This window comes from Dicentrarchus labrax, unplaced genomic scaffold, assembly GCF_905237075.1.
Source record: "Dicentrarchus labrax unplaced genomic scaffold, dlabrax2021, whole genome shotgun sequence".
NCBI classification, from domain to species: domain Eukaryota; kingdom Metazoa; phylum Chordata; class Actinopteri; family Moronidae; genus Dicentrarchus; species Dicentrarchus labrax.
This window is the reverse complement of record NW_026136709.1, coordinates 6,894,484-6,914,547: the sequence shown is the minus strand read 5'-3', so window position 1 is coordinate 6,914,547 and position 20,064 is coordinate 6,894,484. Positions and strand designations below refer to the sequence as shown.

The 20,064-nt window shown below is 40.7% G+C and overlaps 1 protein-coding gene across 2 annotated transcripts in view; it reads right to left on the bottom strand.

The window, feature by feature from the left end:
• adarb2 (adenosine deaminase RNA specific B2 (inactive)) overlaps positions 1-20,064 on the bottom strand; it is a 174,842-nt gene that overhangs the window by 14,814 nt on the left and 139,964 nt on the right. For both annotated transcript variants that reach the window (XM_051411111.1, XM_051411113.1), the window contains 4 exons: positions 18,688-18,802; positions 8,639-8,807; positions 3,719-3,870; positions 1,857-2,025 (listed from right to left, as the gene is read on the bottom strand). In XM_051411111.1, the coding sequence (XP_051267071.1) occupies positions 1,857-2,025; positions 3,719-3,870; positions 8,639-8,807; positions 18,688-18,802 (605 nt within the window). The remainder of the gene's footprint in view (positions 1-1,856; positions 2,026-3,718; positions 3,871-8,638; positions 8,808-18,687; positions 18,803-20,064) is intronic.

The window sequence follows — 20,064 nt, the reverse complement described above, 5'->3', positions numbered from 1 at the left end:
TCACTGTTTTAAAGTGAGACTATGTAACTATGTAAGATTTTTTTTTTTTTCATACAATGTAAAGGTTGAATTCCTAAACAAACTCAAAGTCTTTGCTGCTACACCTTTACTTTGTCTGGTATGACCAATTAGCTAATGCTAGATATTGCTGTGGAACATTTCACTGACTTTGTAACTTTTCTCTAATTATCCTGAAACAGTTTAGCAAAAGTTACACAGATTTTGACCAATGTCATACTTGGATATACTGTATGCAACAGAAGCAGATAAAATACTAAAATATTGAATCATAGGTACACAAAATAATAAATATCCAGTAAGTGAATATCATTACGTATATTTGTGTGTGTGTGTGTGTGTGTTTAGATGCCTCCCTGGGCCTGTAAAGATGCTCCAGTGTGTACACAACGATGCCTTCACTCCTCACACATGAGGATAGTGTGAAAACGGAGGCGGAAGAGCAAAGCTGTCCTGATTTAGCATTACCGTCTGTCCTCCGCAGGCTTGCCAACATGCATTAACAATTTAAGAACATACACCAGCTCCATTGTGTTTGTGTTCTCTGTGTAAACTACACACGTGTTACCAGTAGCAAGTGACTGAATAAGTGAATAAATAAATGGGAAATAAGTGACACTACACTGGAACACTGAAATTATGTCAAGGCCGAACTGCTTAGCCCTGCTGGCACGCCTACAGCAAATTTTTGGGTCACCCAGAATTTTAGTATAGAAACCGTGCCCTTACATTTTGGCATATACCTAAATTATAAATAAATAGCTCACAGTGGGTAGCTAGAGGGTTGTATGACTAATATGCCAGCTAGAGGAGAGTGAGCCCTACATATCTGGTGATTAAAACAATGACATGATTAATACAATAATTCATTAGAACGGGATTAGCTGCTCAAGTCACATATGGGAAATCAATAGTCACCATCCGCACTACAAAACATTTCACATACAGCATGGCTTATGGCAACACAAACATGCACCTACACACACAGATACACTAAGGTAAATATCAGACAAACCTCTGGCCAGCTTTAGAAGCACCATTCTAAAATGCTTTATTTAAACAGAGATCACTCCTTCTCATAAGGAAGATAATCTCCTAATAAAGTTAAACCTTCAAACAATCCTTTTACCTTTCTTCACTTACGTAGACCAGAGACCTCCTGGGTGAAAGGATATGTTGATCACACAGTCTGGAGTATATGTTAGGTTATCTTATGTTGACTGTACAATAAAATCAACACAATCCATGCACTAATAACCACAATGCTCAGCAGGGGTGGGATTGGAAAAGAGGAAATTATATTTAAGGGATTTGGTACTGGTGTTGTTGACTGTTTTCTTTAGTCTATCTGCCTGAGATCAGTGGCAAATGCTTGAGATATACAACTGTGGATCTACTAAACTTTACTTTTAGGAGAGAGACATGCCCAATCAGCAGCATTGGGAAAGAAATGCTGCACACAAAATATAAAGTCTCAGTTCAAATTTGCAAAATAGTGAACAAAGTAGCATTTTCTTTGCCTAGAGGCTAAATCTACATAATCTCAACAAAAGACAGCAAGGACAGCACTTTATCTGACAAATAACTGATTAGATTTCCAGTTTAAACTCGACCAGGCTCTTTCAGGTATAAATCAGTTTGCAGGATGCTAAAGGCAGCAGGACTAAAAGCTGCTTTTGTCCAATTTAGTTTCGACCCAGTTGACAAATAGCAAAATCAACAAGTGAAATGAGGCAGAATATAATCAGAGAAAACAGAAAGAAAAAAAGAAACAATGCAACCTCAAACTCCTAAAATAAAACCTTTTAAACCGAGAGGTAACATCTGGCAGCACTGACCTGGTGATCTTGTCCGTGCAGGACATGGTGATGAGCTGCTCGCCCTGTAAGACGCCGTCCCACGTCTGGACGGACCCCCGGCCTCGCACTGGTACCGTCCCCTCGCCAGACTCGATCTTGGTCCGCAGGTGGCTGCGGTGCTTTCTCATGAGGTGTCTGCTGCTGTGTACTGCCCACACAACACATACAATCACAGCCTTAGCTTCATCTCTGCACATCGTGTCATTTCTTTTTACACGGCTTTGCTGGACACCCAATTCAATGAACCAATAAGTTTGTCTATTATTTATAAATAACACAAAGCTGTTTCAGATCTAATCATCAATCCACAGAGATTCATTTTGCCGATTTCTGATAAAATGTACTCAAAATACATCAGCTAAACAAGGCTGGAAACAATAACATTTTCTAATATTGGTTTTAATATATTCAAAAGATGATTATAGAGTACACGTCAGCTCTTAAGTGTTACCTTCTCTATAAAAAGGGATATTCTTAGCTCGTAATCACTGGCACTCATGTGGAACTAGCTGCATATAATGTTAACGTTTAAAGATTTATCCAATTCTATGGTGAGCCAATAAACAATAAAACATTGCTATTATATATTTTGACAGGTACACTTTCCAGCAGAGTTTAAATGCGGTTAAAGGCTTATTTTAGGGAATTCAATGTATTATTTGAGACCGTTGAGACCGTTGACTGCCTTATTGTTAGAGAAGAAGGAACGGTTACCCTGGATTAAGTAGCTTTGATGCACCCTTGATGCACTCAGGCCAGTTTATGTTTATTAGACATGATATGAAATAGTATTATATAACCATATACAGTACAGTACAGGCACAGGCCCTTGATCCGTTTAAACCACTTCCCTGTGGTTGTTAAAGTATAATGTAAGTATTATAAGTATAATTTCTGCATAGTATCGGAAAAAGAAACTCCACTTTCTGAAAGAAGGAAGAAGGAAGTACATTATAGCTATTGTTTTTCTTGCTTTCAGTAAAATAACAATATGGATATCTCCCTAACAGGGATGTTGATAATAACTGTTTTTGTTTTAATAACCTCTCATTTCTTTAGGCTTAAACTCTGCTTCCTTCTCTTCTTCCTCCATGGCTGTTGCCTCGGCTGATGTGACAGCAGCTAAAAACTAAGCCCCGACTTCCAGCTCAGAAGTGTTTAAGAACAGTCAGGAAAAGGTACTAAGTAATTTTCTAATCTCTGAGAGCGCACTGCAGAACATTTAAAAAGGTTTAATGACCAAAAGCGTCAGGTTCAAAGGCTTCTTCGATGACAGCAACGTCTTTTCTCCTTCTCCCTTTCAATCCGTATGGGTTTCATGAAAATCTCGCCATGTGCTCCACTGTAGTGTATATTCATAAAGCTGAATAGCAGCTTCAGTCTGTGATATGTGTGTGTGTGTGTGTGGGGGGGGGATATACATTTTACTGATGGAAACTGCAGTCCAGATTACATTTCTCAACTCGTAGGCCACCAGAAAAATGCTGGGCAAACCGTCTAAATGAATATACAATTTATTTTCAGCGGGTAAGCAATAAAATGTCATCTAGTCAGCACAGCGTGGCTGAAAGAGGCCAAAGACGGAATGTGACATGAAAAGGATGCCAGCTTCTTGAATGTGTCTGGGGGAAAAAAGCAAAGCAGTGGCTTTCAGAATATCTGCCAGAGAAAATCATCTCTCTATAAACCGGGGAGGCTGAGAGAATGAGAGGATAGAGTAAATGAAAGTGATTACATTAGAAGAGATACATCATGTGTCAATGACAAGTAGCTTTCTTTTTCTACGTTCAGCATTGTCAACTTATGTAAAACAAAAGAAAAAGAAAGGCCTGGCTTCTTACGGTCAGTTGTGATTTCATACGGTGAGTTGAGCCTTCCGTCCCCACACGGCGAAGTGCTGATGTACATGTGGAAATGAACGTTGTCTCTCAACCTGTAGCCACACTCCTTGTGCCGCACAAATATTGACTCCTCCCAGTCCTCTGGCCTTTTACTTTAGTGGTGAAAAAGAGGAAGGCAAACAAGTACGAGTGAGACTGATGAGAGGGGTAGAACCATTCATCACAGCATAAGAAATAGATTTCCACTTTTCGTTTGCAATGATGGAGTGAGGCAGAGACGGAGAGAGATGGACACTGGCCCTCTCTCTGACCACAGTCCATTCTCCTGCGCTCACACAGTCTCATGGACATTACTCAGGCTGTCCAAGTGTCTCAGGGGAAAGGGAAGAGTGAGTTTAACCTGTGGTTTATACATGCTTTGAATGTAAGTCATCAGAATCAGAATCGGTTTTACTTGCAAGTAGGTTTTCATATACAAGGAATTTACCTTGGTATATTGGTGCATTACAGTAAACAAAGAATAATATAAATAAAGATAAAATATAGACAACAAGAAGTGACAATATATGTAAATAACAACATGTACAATATGACCATTATTTAAATAAATGAATGAAGAGCTGTACAGTTCACAGGAATGTGTAAAATATTGTCCAGGGGATCTGCACAGGATGATGCATTAATTATATTTTGATATTTGCAATGTGCAAGATAAAATCCACGAAATTAGCATTAATGTATCAGAGTGGGGGGTGGATATAAGAGTCAGTGTCAGTAGGGGACCCAGGCCTTGTTGATGAGACCAGCTTTGTGGTTTTGGTCCTGATGGACTGCAGCCTCCTGTCAGAGACAGGTGTCTCAAAGAGTTTATGACCGGGGTGGGAGGGGTCAGCCAGAATCTGGCCTACATGCCTCAGGGTCCTGGAGGCGGGCAGGTCCTGGAGGGATGGGAGATAGCAGCCAATAACCTTTTTAGAGGAGCAAATGATACACTGCAGTCTGCCCATGTCCTTGGTAGTGACAGCAGCGTACCAGATGGTGATGGAGGAGGTGAGGATGGACTCAATGATGGTGGTGTAATCCTCTGTTGTGCTTTCTTGGTGGGAAGTCAACAACCATCTCCACCATCTGTAGAGATCCAGGTTGTTCTGACTGCATCAGGTCACCAGATGGTCAATCTCCCACCTGTAGGCCGCCACCAGAGAATTTGCCCTATGAGGGTAGCGTTGTCTACGAACTTCAGGAGCCTGACGGACTGATGACTGGAGGTGCAGCTGTTGGTGTACAGGGAGAAGAGCAGAGGAGAAAGGACGAAGCCTTGGGGGGGATCTGGTGCTGATGGTCCGGTAGTCAGAGACATGTTTACCCAGCTTCATGTGCTGCTTCCTGTCAGAGAGGAAGTCTGTGATCCACCTGCAGATGGAGTCAGGCTCAGTAAGCTGGGAGAACTTGGATGATGGTGTTGAAAGCAGAGCTCAAGTTCACAAACAGGATCCTGGCATAGGTTCCTGAGGATTTCAGATGCTGGAGGATGAAGTGCAGGGCCATGTTTATTGCATCATCTACCTGGCGTATGCGAACTGCAGGGGGTTCAGGAGTGGGTCAGTGATGGCTTTGAGGTGGGACAGCACAAGGCGCTCAAATGACTTAATGACCACAGAGGTCAGAGGGAATGGGTCTGTAGTCATTGAGTCCTGTGGCTCTGTTTTTTGGGGACAGGGCTGATGGTGGAGGCTTTGAAGCAGGCTGACACAAAAGTATCATTATGAAGGTCAACTGAAGAACTGGCTGGCTCAACATAATGGTTCACAAATATGCAAGAAAATGACAAATATATTCAGCAGTTAAGCAGTGCAAAGAGTGAGTCTGGAAGAAAACAACCAGAAGAACTGGACTTTCTGAGTTCTGAGATCAGACAGAGGTTCAGCTGACACACAAACATACGGCAAACAGCAATGCGTATGTTACTAACTAGTTAACGTTAAAGCTAACATCTGTACAGTTGTAATATCGGATGTTTGGGGTGAAACAACGTAGCTCAGTAGTAAGTAAGTAGCTAACATCTGAACAGTTAACACATGGGTTGTTTGAGGTAAATAAACATGAATTACACAGTGGTCCAGTGGTCAAATTCAGGCAAATAACACAAAGCAAAATATTCCCTTCACTGAATTCTGTCTGAACACACCTCTAAGGCTAGCAACTGCTATCTGTCCGTAACATTATACCGTAACAAGAAGAGTAGGTAGATCTGATTCATTAGAAAAGACTCTGCACATATTTTAAGACAGCTAAATCAGAAGTTTAATAAAGTTTTCCCCCTCCATTAAAAATGGGCTGAATACTTGCAATGTGGCCGACTTGGTGACACATAATCTAACTCTAAAAAATGTGTCTGGGTTAAAAATTGTTTCTGCTGTGAGCAGGAAAAAGGCTTTCATCACTCACACACAAATAAGTACATACACATAGTATATTTAAACAATGCATCACAATGCAAAGCACGACTGCATTCTTTATATAACCTCTCCTCTGTCTCCAATGTCCTTTCACTGAGCGTAAATATGGCAGTTCTGGCATTTTGTTTGGTCATTTCATTATGAGTTATCTTCCCCATTAGCCATTTTACTCAGCTGCAAAGTCTCTGTACCTGCCATCCAGCATTGTGCTAAGACAAAAAGTCAGTGCTGTGTATGCAAATATGACATTCAACGATCTAGACTTCTAGCCACTAATCTGATGAATCAGCCTTGCCATCGAGCTCCTCGGGGAGCTCAAAAACATAATATATGCTTATGCACTGGAGGCAGTTAGGAGTCAAAACTCATCACGACTGTCTCTTGAGACTGGTGAAAATCTTGGTGAGACTTTGTGTGCACCAGAGCATGCTTTACAGGTTGCAAAGGCACACAAAGTTGATACATTTAAAAAAGTATTAAAAACAAATAGACCATTGAGACCGCGAGTTGAACCAGTTGAGTGTGTGATACTATGCTTAGTTAGCTGGAGAGAACAGTGCACATATGGCTCGTTGATTATTGAAAAGTCTCTGGTGAACAAACCAATGCTGTTTCCATGGAGCTTATTACAGAGTAGAGAGCGGTCTTTGGCACTGCAGGGGGAGGTCACAACAAACAAGATATTTAATGCTATTAAGCATACTGTAGTGCATGTTTAAATTGTTAGAGGCACCTTAGAAACTAAAGAAAATAAAGCCTACACATAATGTTGGCAACAGTCTAACTTGTCGATACAACAGTAATATGATGTGTACATACCTATGCATCAGTAATCATAATCTAATTCTCTACTATATAATAATGTAACACTAAAAAGGGCAATTGTCATGTGTTATGAGTACTTTCAAAACTAGAGATAATTATTAGAGTAACATTTAGCCACTGTGGCCACAAGTCAACTGTTACAGGATAATGGTTTATGGTAAAACATATCACAGTATCACAAATACAGAGGAGTAATTAAGTAATTTAATTGACTAAGTAATGTCAGTTGGCCTAAATTTTGCCACTTTAAAGTCCAACTGAAATCACGTGAATCACATTTAAACGCACTGATAATAGTTTTTTTATTATTAAAAGAAGAAAAAACGTCTTTGGGAAAATATCAGAAATGCTCCTTTTTCTCTCAGATGACTGGAGGGGCGTGTCCTTGTCTGTTTGATTGACAGCAGGTGCCACATTGCTGGTGTTACACCATAAGAACAAGAGACAAAGTAAACAACATGAGCTACAGCCTCCACCTGCTTCTAACCAGACCCAAGTGACATTTGCAGGTACATTTACATTAATGTGCCGCAGCTGAACAGCTTTTAGACTGCAAACTGATGTTAGCAGTGCAGCAAGTGTATTAAACCGAACAAGGCTGTGTTTTACTGCCAATGGTTTTCATTTTTAATCTGTAAAAGGAATAATCTGTTTTGAATGTAATAGTTATTAAGGGAATATTTGTATACTGTTGTATTGCCACATTTCTGCCATATTCTGCCAACAGATCCCTCTAAATCAGGGCTGCCCAAGGTCTGCCTCCATGAGGTTCAATTTGGTCCACCAGATGTTTCTAGTAAAAAATACAAAATATTAATAGAACAAATATATAATATACATTTCAGTTTTTGCTGTTTTTATTTTCTGAGGTAAAAAATTTTAAATATGCAGGATATTAATTATTTTTCCTAATCTGAGCACAGCCGGCAGGGTGACCCTTTGCGTAAGAAGTCAGTCAATGAAGGGAAGTTGGGATCATAGCACCTTTTTGTATCTTAACAATACAATACAATAAGTGTTTGATGTTGTTCCACCACTGGTTAAATTTATTGTACCCAACATGATCCTGATAGAATCTGTAGCAGCTCTAGAGCTTCATATAACACAAATCAATATCAACTTTGGTTTAGAACAGAAATGATTAGTAAAGATTAGTATTAGTAAATGGGCTATTTTGATAATAGATCATTGGTTTAAGTCATTTTATTAACAAAATTGCCAAAACGTCACTAGCTCCATTTTCTTTTTGTGAATACTTGTTGGTTATCTTCCTCCTATGATAGTTAAGTAAATATATTTGGGTTTAAGATAATTAGTAGGCCCACTCCTAAACAATCATCAGCATAATCCTTTAATTATTTTCTGATATTAAACAAAGTTAAAGAATCAACAATTCATTAAGTATTTTTGTCTGAAATGGAATAGTAAGTCAGTTCACAAGTATACGGTCACAAACAAGAATGAGATGAAGGCGACTTGATTTTTCAATAATAAGCTAGTCTTCCAGACCACCAATCAACTACTTATAGCAAGCATTATTGGCTATTTCAGGGGATGAATGTAACTATCACAGGGATTTCAAAGCAGCAGATATACAGCACATGAAGAATAATACAGCAGAAGACAGATCTATTACCTCAAGAAGAGTTCAAGTTGAGAGTAGAGGAAGCGTAGCAGGGCTCTGCGGGCCGTGACTTCAGCGTGACAGTCATTGACCACTTGTCCCTGGTCACTCAGATACTCCCCGTTGATACACTTGGTGCCCGTGGATAACGCCACCACCTGGGCGTGCCTCAGGTCCAGACCTGTTGAACATTTACACACAGACAAATGTTTTCCTTATTGTGTTTGTCATAGGTTCCATTGATTACATTGATTCCTTAATCCTGAGCTTAATAGTAACCCCTCAGGTTTTCATACGTAATGCATGTCCTTCCTCACCTTTCTGTCTGTTGAAACAAGTCCAACATTCACAGGAAGAAAACATGCATTCTTTAGATTGCTCTAACTAACAAAAAGAAACCAAAAAGTAAAAAACCAGGGTGCTCAAACAATAAATGTAACTTTCTTTTTTGTTTGTAACACATTTATTCATAATCAATAATGACTCGTTGTGGAAGAGGACATGAATAAATCACACATTGGCCAGTCGAAGCCCTACACATCTTTCATTTAGTTTTTATTTGTACTCCATTACGTTCAGATTAAGTCTGTATGGGGCGTAGGCGTTGTGTCTTACAGCTTCAGATAAGAAATGTAATAGGAAATGCATTTTTCATCAATAAGGCCATGCTCAGTGTGCCACCGCACCAGTGCCCATTTTGCCAACTTGGCCTAAGGAAGTAGTGAATTTTGGCATAATGGTGCGAGAAATATCCTAACAGTACTTCATATAAAACATTTTCATGTCACGGCAAGTATTTTTTAGAGTAAAGTAGCACAAAATCAAAGTCAATAAATCCATTAAAATGCAACCATTAACAGTGATTGATGGATCGATGCAAAAACAGACCTCAGACTAAACTTCAAACAAAAGTTCCTTTTCCTCACACAGTGAAACAAAAAAGAAAACTAAAAGAAGAGAATAGGGTAAAAACGTAATTCTGAATGATGCTGTTGGGTTATTTCTATAACCACAGTTCTCTGAGTAGCAGAAGCTCTTCGAAGCTCCTATCACACCACACCAGCCAGGATTAGCTGGATCCAAAGAGTGAAAGAGGGAAGAGACCCTCCGCCTAGAAACTGGGCTGATACCACGCCTTTTTTTTCAATAAGTTCAACTCTTCACATTCAGCTGCAGAGTGAACACTTTTCTCCATATTCACTCTGAAAGTTTTCACTGTGTGACTTTGTGGTTGCTTAAGGGTGCTGCAATAAGCCAATCATTGACATTTGTGCCCATAAGGCGCTATAGCTACCTGAGAGGTCTTTCTCCTGCCTCAGTGCATTTTACAAATACCTTTGGAGGACTAGATACTGAAGCAAACCTGATATGTCTTCTGTGGGTGGCATACTGGGATGCAGATATAGGTATTCATAACCTAGAAAACATAACAGAGAATCAGGACTTGCTCTTCAAATCCAAGAAAACTATCAAGCCCGCTGCTTCTTCCACCTGAGTGGAACTGAGGCAGATTGCTCACTCCGGGGGCATTCCTGCTGGAAAAACATTTTCTTTATACCATGGATATATACCACCTCTAAAAGGGGTACAAAGGACTGTCTGTGCCCTAGTCAGCACTGCACAGCCGGTGCAAGCATTGAACCACAGGAGTGATGGCATGCACCTTCCTGAATAAACGTCACACATCCCTCTTTTTCATATTTTTTGACAGCTGCAAACAAAGACTGAGGTCCTGGGATATTATTAAATTAAAGAGGAGGTCTTAATTCTCCTGCAGGGCCATCTCTGAGTAAATGACCTTGAGGAGGTATATTTGTAATTCCCGGGAAAGGGGGGCACCAGCATTACGTTTCTTGGCCCAGCTTCATTAACAGGAAGCAGATTGTTTTGCCCGTCATTAATGAAGCATCTCGAGGAAGAACCAGACACAGAAGGCCCATGTCTTTAAGTTCTCAAGGGTGACTTAAGCTAGGAGCTTCTAACCCAGAAATTCCACCGGGAACAGCCTTATAACGTTGTGCCTATAACTGTTGTGCGGTTTTGCTTCGTAATCTGCACGTCTTCAAATCCAACCTAAAGTGTGTGACTGTCTATGCTGTTTCTGTGTCTGACTGCCTGTCACTGCGATCTGCTCTGTGCTGCTTGGCGCGAGTGGGTCGCAACTTACGTCAAAAAGAGACCCGCCACGTGTTCTACGCAGAACAGAGCGGAGAGACACTTCTGGGATACTTCTGATATGCATAACAGCGCTTCTAATGGAATTTAGAGCATTGCCTAAGAAGACTGATCAGCTCCGGAGACTGCGGCAGAGCTGAAATGCCTCACGGCCATATCCGGTGGTGTTTGGGGGTAACCCACCCATCTCACCAAATGTGAGACATGAAGCAATTTGCAATGAGGGAGATCACAGATCACAAAGCCTGTCTCGTGATGGGTTTCCTTGAGAAAAAGACACTGTTGTCAGTGAGGATTCAGGCCAGTGCAGGGCCATGTGAGAGCCCGACTGACTGACAGATAGACAGAGGTGATGCGGGGGTGGGGGGGTGGGGGGCCTGGATCAGCACGTTAACGGCATGCCATTCCTTCTTTGGCTGCCACAAATCTCTCCCATCGCCTCTGAAAGTCAGGCTTCGCTGGCTACTGGCAGACCTGCAGGCATCGCCGGCCCGGCACATGAGCTTTTATCAGCCTCGGCCCAGATGGCACTGCAGCGCTAGAGTCCTGACACCTCCACTGATGAGGAATGGGAAGGAGGGCAAGGAAGGAAAATGTTAAAGGAGGGACGAATGTATGTGTGTGTGTGTGTGTGTGTGTGTGTGGGCAGTTGAGGAAAAAGAAGCATAAAGAAGAAGAAAAGAAAGTCTAAGGAAGTGTGGAAGTTCAACTTTTACTCTAGAAACTACAGCGGACAGCTTAAAATATTATTAATCTGAAAGAGTAGTGGACGGATCTGCCTTATTTCCCTTTGTTTCAAGTCATTGAAACACAAAATGAATCGAGCTTTTTCATCAGATTGACCAGTTATTTTGTTGAAATGACTAAAACTTCCAATGGCAATTTTGTTTTTTTTGCTACTTGGGGACAGCAGAACCAAGCTGTGTGTGTTACTGAGATATCATCAACAGATGCTTATTTACACATCCAGAGGAACACTATCGTTCATTTGGAGTTGTGTTTCTGGCCACCTGGCAAATGTAGGTCCAATATTCACTCTCCTTTTAGCTCCGTTTGTGATCTCTACCAACTTCTTATGGAAATATCTGGCTCTTTTGCTTCTTAATCCTCCCCTGTGTTAACCAGCTAGTCATTAACTTTCTCCGTCTGGTCTGTGGTGCTGGGCAGTTTACGCACAAGAGTTTTTAAACCCAAACAGGCTAAAAAGCTTCACAGAGCTAATGGAAACTGCTGAGAAAAATTATCCGTGGGTTCATCACTTCCAGCGAAACCTTTAACATACAAGTAGGGGGATCCATTGTTAATAGAGCTTTATAGGGCTCAAGAATCAGGACCGACCTGAGCCCAAAAACATTCTGTGTGAGCCTGAACCAAACCTGAGCTCGACCTGGGCTACAATGTGCACATACTATAGTGCAAATAACTAATAACTAATAAATAACAAATGAACTCATTAATTACAGTTGCATGCATTAATAATAAAATATTAAATACATATATTTTTTTAATCGAATTCTGTGTGAGCCCCACCCACGGCAACAGTTTTGGGTCCCATCGGGTTTGGGCAGAGAATCAAAGTTCTAAATTGTTAATATAAAAAATATTGATTACAGCAGCTTTAAAAATATTTTGTTACTATAGACTGGTTTCAATGCATAAAACACATCACTAATATCCGTAATTCTAAAATAGTTCAAGTTCATTCTAAAAAAGTATAAATGAACCTACATAAGTGACTGCCAGTGTTAGGCTAGAAATGATGAGTGTGTTTTCATATACATTTATTTACTCACAGTGTACTAGCATTACATCTTTACTTAGGTGTCAACTGGTCATTAAAATAATTATGTATATACACGTATACACAGCTTCAGATACACATGCTGCGCATACAGCTGTGTGCAGCGATTGATCAAACGTGTTAAACGTTCAAACTATTAAAGCATCTCTCTGCACTTTTTGTTGTAAATATCACTCTAGGAGCAATAGTAAATTAAGGTTTACAACAGAGCAGGTTAAACCTACTGTGCTACAGCACAGAACACATACAATATTTATGTCTGAACATCATCATAAAAATCTCTATATCATGAGTTCAACTACTGGCATTCCCTGTAAGCAATGCACCCCAATTCCTTCTTGGTGATAAAGCAAGTTCAAAAAGGTAACAGACTCTCCCAATTTCATTCTCCTGCTTTTCCTTGCCGTTCCACTTTGCGATTGTTTAGATCAATTTTGCAGTGGATAATTTCTGCTGCGCTGCTCACTACCCTGGCATGAAATTGGCAGTGAGGTTGCCTTCAGTTTGCAGGAGAGAGGGAGAGGAGGAGAAGAGATGAATGAAAGAGAGACAGAGTGAGTGAGAGAGGTAGAAAGAGAGAAGCACACAGAAGAGCTAGGGAGCCCCACAGGCAGTGTGCTGTTTTTAAACCAGGAATAATCAGCTGCATCACAGAAATACAAAAAGAGAGGGTCAAAAGGAACAAGGTAGAGTAGAGTCAAAGGCCTGAGGCACTCTTCACACACAAATACATCTGTTACTGGTGATTCAAAGATGTCACACCCCAGGATAACAGCACTGTCAAAAAGCATGTACATCATAGACTGAGAACTGGAACTACTTACTATGGCAACTGCACTTTACTGTTCACTGCACACCAGTATAGTGCACACACCGCCTCACTATGGCAACTCAGGAGGTAAACACACTTTGTGACAATGACTTTTTTTCGTCAGGTGAACATAGGTATTTATTTAACACTGTATTTGAGGCTGCACCTAAGTGGAGGGAAAAGTGAGGTGGGGTGCAGTAATAATCAAGCAAAGCAGTGCAATTTTCTTGTCAAGAATTAAAGGGAATTTGTGCAGCCATTTCCCACCAATGAGATCTAAAAATGTGAGAAAACTGTACTTACATTCAAGTGAAGTAATATAACCAGCCTTTTTCGAGGCAAATTGGCCAGTTGAACTTATTTGAATTTACATTATATTCAGCCGTGGGGATTCTGGTTTTCCATTGAGAGAAGGTTTTTTGGCCGATCCAGTCCATGTTGCTCCATCCATCACAAAATTGCTTGAATGCTGTGGCATAGACACGCCACTTTCAAAATAAGAAAGAGAAGTCATTTTATTGGTCATGACTAATGTCAGCACCTGTGAGTAAATGTCTTCTTCCAAATGCCCCCCTGCTTCCAACTGTGCCATAAAACTATGCCCTGCACACCTGCACTGTGTGCCATTACCCCTTGTGCCATATGCCACAGAGTCAGATAAAAATAGAAAATAGAACCCAGTGTCTCCTCTAATGAAGCAGGACATTAAAGACTAAAGACTAGGGTAAAAGTGCATTGAGGTTGTAAGTCTAGAACTAACAGGAACTCTTTAGCTGCACATAAAATCAGGGAATATTTTTGCTGAACCAGTTTGTTTTTCGTACGTTAGAATGTAACCCACCATATTTATCAAACAGCCACAGCATATGTATTACCCTCTGTGTTTGTGCTTAATGTTGCATTACTTCTATCCCACAATGCTGGTTCTCCACTTGCTCTGTCTGCATGTTGGCAAAATGGCCTCTCACAACCAGGCTGCATCACACTACATTACACAGAGCTGCAGCAGACTGTGAGTCAGTCATTTAGGCTGTTTGGCCAGACAGCCTAACCTAAATTTATATTTTTGATTTAAGAGGCCAGGCTTTTGATTGAGGGGCTGGACTCTTCCCCCAAAACAAAGTATGGTGCAACGAGGTCACTGATGTCGACCAGGGACACACAAGGGAAAAAGAAACAGTAAAATCAATGGTTATGCTCCATATGTGGTAGTGGGGCTGAGATCGGTGTCAAGCTCCAAAAAAACTTGATCCTACATGTCCCATAATGCAACTTAGTAGCGGCATTCATTCGACCTCCCCTGACATCATCAGGGTTATTTTTTTAAAATATTAGAAATCTCTCTGGGGAGCTACAGAAGACATTACAAACCGGTTTTCACAGGCTGGATTGTACTTCATGATGTGTGAATCGAACTTAATGCTGCAATCAAATAACTATGTTATTACACTGCTACCATTATCAGTCACTCAGAATAGAAAATAATTTGATTTCATTTACAGTTACAGTTATAATTATCTAATTTATCATTTTCCCTTTTACTTAATGGAAGAGAAAACTCTGTTTTAGATACATTCTTAAATGTGTGTTAGAGCCATCTTACACACTGTAGCAAATATTTTACCAAAGAAATGCTAATAAGGTCATCAGTTATCCACACTTGCAGGAATCCCAACCAATAATGTACAGTCTGCTATTGTCACCACATTTTAAGCAGTATTGGAGGAATTTTTCAAGATTCACACACTTGAAACAAGTTTATTTTATTAAACAAATGTTCTACTTCTGGTGCTAAAGCACTATTTGGTGATGATACTCGTTTGCTTAACTAAACCAAATTTTGAATGAAGAACTTTACCTGAGGATTTGTACTGTGTTGTATTTTTATTTTTCCTGGATTAAAGGATCTGAATACATCTTCCAACACTGCAAGAAACTGAGGATACCCACGCAAATAACCTCCACACAGAAAGGCTCTGGTTTAATGCTAACCTGTGAGACTCTATGAACTACTCCAGAAACACAACTGAAGCTAATATCTACAAAATATTAGAGATAAGGCCTGAGCAAAAAGCAAATTACATCATTCAAATGAAAAGTGAGGACAAGTTGCTAAAAATACAATCACGATTAGTAACCACTGGGAGAGTCAAATAGAAAAATAAATAAATGGCAGGACCATGAACTTTACAGTGATCCATTATTACACAAAGCAACGGCAATCGACAGACACTGCAGAGCTATTATCTGAACCCCTTTATTCTCTATGGTTATAAAACAGGGAGTGTTTCCTAATAAGCCACACATTATCTATGAGCACCATAAAGCAGACATTAAAACATTTTCTTCTAAAGCAGAATAAGCTCTCAAGGTCAACTTTTAGTAAACTCATTTATATGCCATTTAGGTTGAGCTCAATAAATCCTATCTTTCATGTGTTCTTTCATCGCAAGATGTTGGATGATTGCACTGAATGTCATCCAACACGTGGCGTTTTGAATCACAGAAAATCTCTGAAAATGCTCAGCACTTGCAGAGAAAAAAAAAAACTTGGCAAGAGCAGATAATGCACCCTGTTGAATCTTTATTAGCTTTAACAGGGAACTGCTCTGAACATATAAGGGTGTCTTTGTGAAATCCTGCTGAAGCTCTCAAATCTCTCTCTCTGCTGCAACACACCCTGGGCACATCTCTGCTAATTTTTTTGCCTCTTAGCAAGCTGTTTTGTTGCCGGATGTGATTATTGAACGTTAAAATTTGTGGCAGCCGGAAAACCAGATAAAGAGTAGAGAAAAATCCTTATTTGAAAATGGATATGCAGACTAAGAACCAGAGCTTAACCGTCATTTGTAATCAACTTGTTTGAAACCATTTGCTCTCATCTCTTTCTTTGAGTCCCTGTGGTATTTTTCCCCACTCTGAGATCACCCTGCTGAATAAAAAAGCTTCAGAAGAAGCTTCTCTCATCCCATCCAACAAACAAGTTAAAAAAAAGGAGGGGGGGGTCTTTTTAGCATTTTCCATGTGGACGTTACTGATTTTCTTTCTTTGAGCACATCTGAACACTGTTTACCATCTTCAGGCACCCAATGCTATCTCAGATCGATTCAAATGAGATTTTCCACACTATTTGACAATGTGTGCTGGTGGTTTACTTTGGCGGCCGTCTCGCAACTCTCAGCCTGGTGGCGAGGCTAATCTCACTCAGGTTGCAGCTCAACTGTCTCGGCGGGACTCCAGCAAGGGTGGGGGGGTTCGCTGTCTGTCTACGGTTCAAAGACGGACCCTGATTAATATTCTTGAGGCAAAAGCAGAGGCATGAGACACACACAGAGACAGAGAGACAGACAGAGAGAGAAAGAGAGAGAAGGGTGGGGTGGGGGGAGAAACAGAACAGGACTCCCCAGTGTTCCTGTCAAGTTTGGTGTCTGACTGTACGGACGCCAGCCACCACACCGCTGCTGCTGCCGCCGCCTCGCTGCGAATACTTGGCAGCCCTACGTCTGGATCTCTGAAGATAACGTGTGCTATTAATAAACAAACAGAAGCAATTACTGGGAGGCAGAGGAGAGGAGAGGGATTGGATTAGGTCAGGATGAGCAGCGGTCTCAGTGAAGTCTAAACTGATGAGCTGCAGCACTCCAAAGACAGCAGAGATACCAATCCCTCCTCACTGACCCCTGCACCCCCACAGCCTGCAGCCACACAGGAAGATAACACTCCCTGTGTGCGCATGGATTTGTGTGTGTGTGTGTGTGTGTGTGTGTGTGTGTGTTGTGGCACTGCACATGTGCGAACCTGTGTGTGTAGACTTTGTTTATCCCAAAAAAAGTGAAGGCCCTTTGTTCTGGAACATGTTAAGCTACCTTGCATGTTGTTATCACCGGTAACACGCGGGCCAAGCCATTGACTGTATATAAAGATGAACAACATGACAGCTCCCCAAAAGTGAAGCCAAAACATCTTGCTCACCCCCTGGTGGCTGGCTGCAGTATAGGTCATAAACTCCACCCCCTCCATGTTAGCAGGTAACACGGAAATTTCTAAAAGATGGTTTCTGGCATTTAAGATAGATATATGTTCAAGTTTATCTGAAGTTAAATAAAATGAAAATAAATTGATAATATAAAAAGGGTGTTTCACGTCACGATTGATAGCTGAGCACTGCTTGCGATTGAGTCGGCTGTGTGTATGGGCGGGACCTGAATATTTTGGCTTCTTTTTTGTATGTTTTTTGACACATTGTCCATCTTTATATACCAAACACTCGCCTCGCACTCGCCTTAGCAAGCAATAAACCCTTTTGTCTAAAACATCACCAGCTAACAGCAATGACTAATAACAAGAGCTAACAAAATGTTCAGCCGGCTACCGCCAGCAACTAAGTAAATAATTAACAACAGCAAATGACAACATCAGCTAACAACGTGTTCAGCCAGCTAACAACTCAAGAACAGGTAACGACTATGGCTAACAACAACAAAGACGGTCGGGTTTTGGTTATGATTCAGCTTATTTGTACTTAAAAATTTGAAATCTTGTACAGTTCTCATAGCAGATTAAAAAAATATGACAGCTCCTTTTGTACAAATGTCATGTGACCTCATCCTGTTTATGTGTGCATCGGTGCACCTTTTGTATCATCAGAGATTTGGAGCGTGTCGGGGTGTGTCGAGGTGTGTACGAACTGTATGGGTCTGTGTGTCTGTTTGTGCGCACTTGTGTATGTGATGTAATATGCAACAAACACCACGCATGAAAGATAAATACAGCATGAAAGATAAATGCGTTGTTATAACTCATTGTTTCATGCTGCAGGAGAACAGCAGTGTGAAGCTTCCTCCTCCTCGCTTTTCCTTCAGTGTGTCACTCAGTTGGGTTTCAGATTAAGTTTTAAGCTGATCTAGTTAAGATTTCCACTGTGGCATCTGGAACTCCTGTCAAAGCTGCCTGAGCACAGCAAGTCCAGCATGCAGTGGGGATGACTGACACCCAGCACCATGTCTCATTCTCCTCAGAGACTCTGAGTAGTCAATAATTCATCAGGAAGGTATACTCTCTCACACGAGTGCCAGGTACAGCGTGGAGTGGAAACTCTCTCTCGTCCCACCCTCAGTTTATCATTTCTCTCTCAATCTAGAATTCCTTCCCCCTCCCATTTCTTGTCCTGTCTCTCTCTCTCTCTCTCTCTTTACCTCCCTCCCTCCCTCTCTCTATATTGCACCACTTCAATAATTCAAAGTGATATATAAAAGTCAATGAAATTTGCCATACCTCGGGTCATTACGATGCCTGCCAGGGATTTGTGTCGAGCGTGCGCAGGACTGCAGCCGCCCACCAGCGACCGGTACTTCTCCCTCACCAAGTGGAATATTGAATCGGCAAAGTCCTGAAAAACACAATCGCGCCCTTAATTTCTACTAAACACAATCTATGGAGACTGACTTCACAGGTTTCATTTCGCTGTATAATATTCCACGTCCCTAATCTGTTCAGGTAATACAATGAGCTTTTGGGAGATTGGCCCGAAGGTTAACTTACCTGTTTAGCTATAAGTACATGCAGAAATCAGTCAAACATTCCCTGTACATCATTATAGTGAGTTTCCAACACTACCATACAACCCGTTGAGTATGACCAACAGAAAGAAAAGGTTTCAGTCATGACAGCTTGTTTTACATGCCATGTACACAAAAACAAACAAAACATACTAATACGTTATTATGGCTTATATAGCCAAGATTACACTAGGAGCGAATCATGTTCTCCTCTACTGTGGAGTGATTTCAGTCGGCACACAGTCCGCCTTCGGGAAACACTTTTTACTTACAGCCCTGGTATTCACCCAGCACAACGCTGCCAGTATCCTACCATCACTCGACATAGTGTAAACTAACGGGGGAAACAAACAATGGATTTAGTGTTAATGTTCTAATCACTTCCAGACATGTATTAACACTTAAATACGTCTAGTTGGAACAATAATGTGTGTCTCATATGTTCTTTCCTCAAAAAAGGTATTATTTTCCACATTCAAACCCTTAGAAAAGGCTCTTTCTACCTTACTCAAAAAAAAAATCAAGAATCTATGAATATGCACATCTTAAAATCCGATTTTCAGGGAGCACAGAGAAACTTTCCACTTTCAGCAGATGAATGTGAAAACATCTTTCTAGTGTCAAACTCTGCTCATACATCATTCTGCTGAGTGAAACTCAAACATCCAACTGTAGGAACAAGAAGAAAAACACATTTCTGAGTGGAGGGGGACTTTAAAGGTTAGGCTGAAGGGGCATAAAATGCATAAACTGCATTATCTGTATATTTGTATCTATTACTATCTATTATGCCTATCTTTCTAAATAAATTATACTATGGTGTTAGTAATTTGCACTTTGACAGTCAACGGTTTAGAACAGACTTGGAATCAATGGGGCACACATTAAGTTAATTTCAGTTGTATAATGTCTTCTGTTGCTTTGGATTTTTCTTTTTTTCAAAGTCTGAAACAATAACCATGATGATGTCATAATCTCAGAAAGCCCACATAGCAAACAGGCGTCTAAAGAAAGATGTTATTGAGTTGCTTTATGTGAAAGGTGGAAACCAGCATTTTTTTTGGAGCTTGTCCTGTAGTATAAAAGTCAGGAT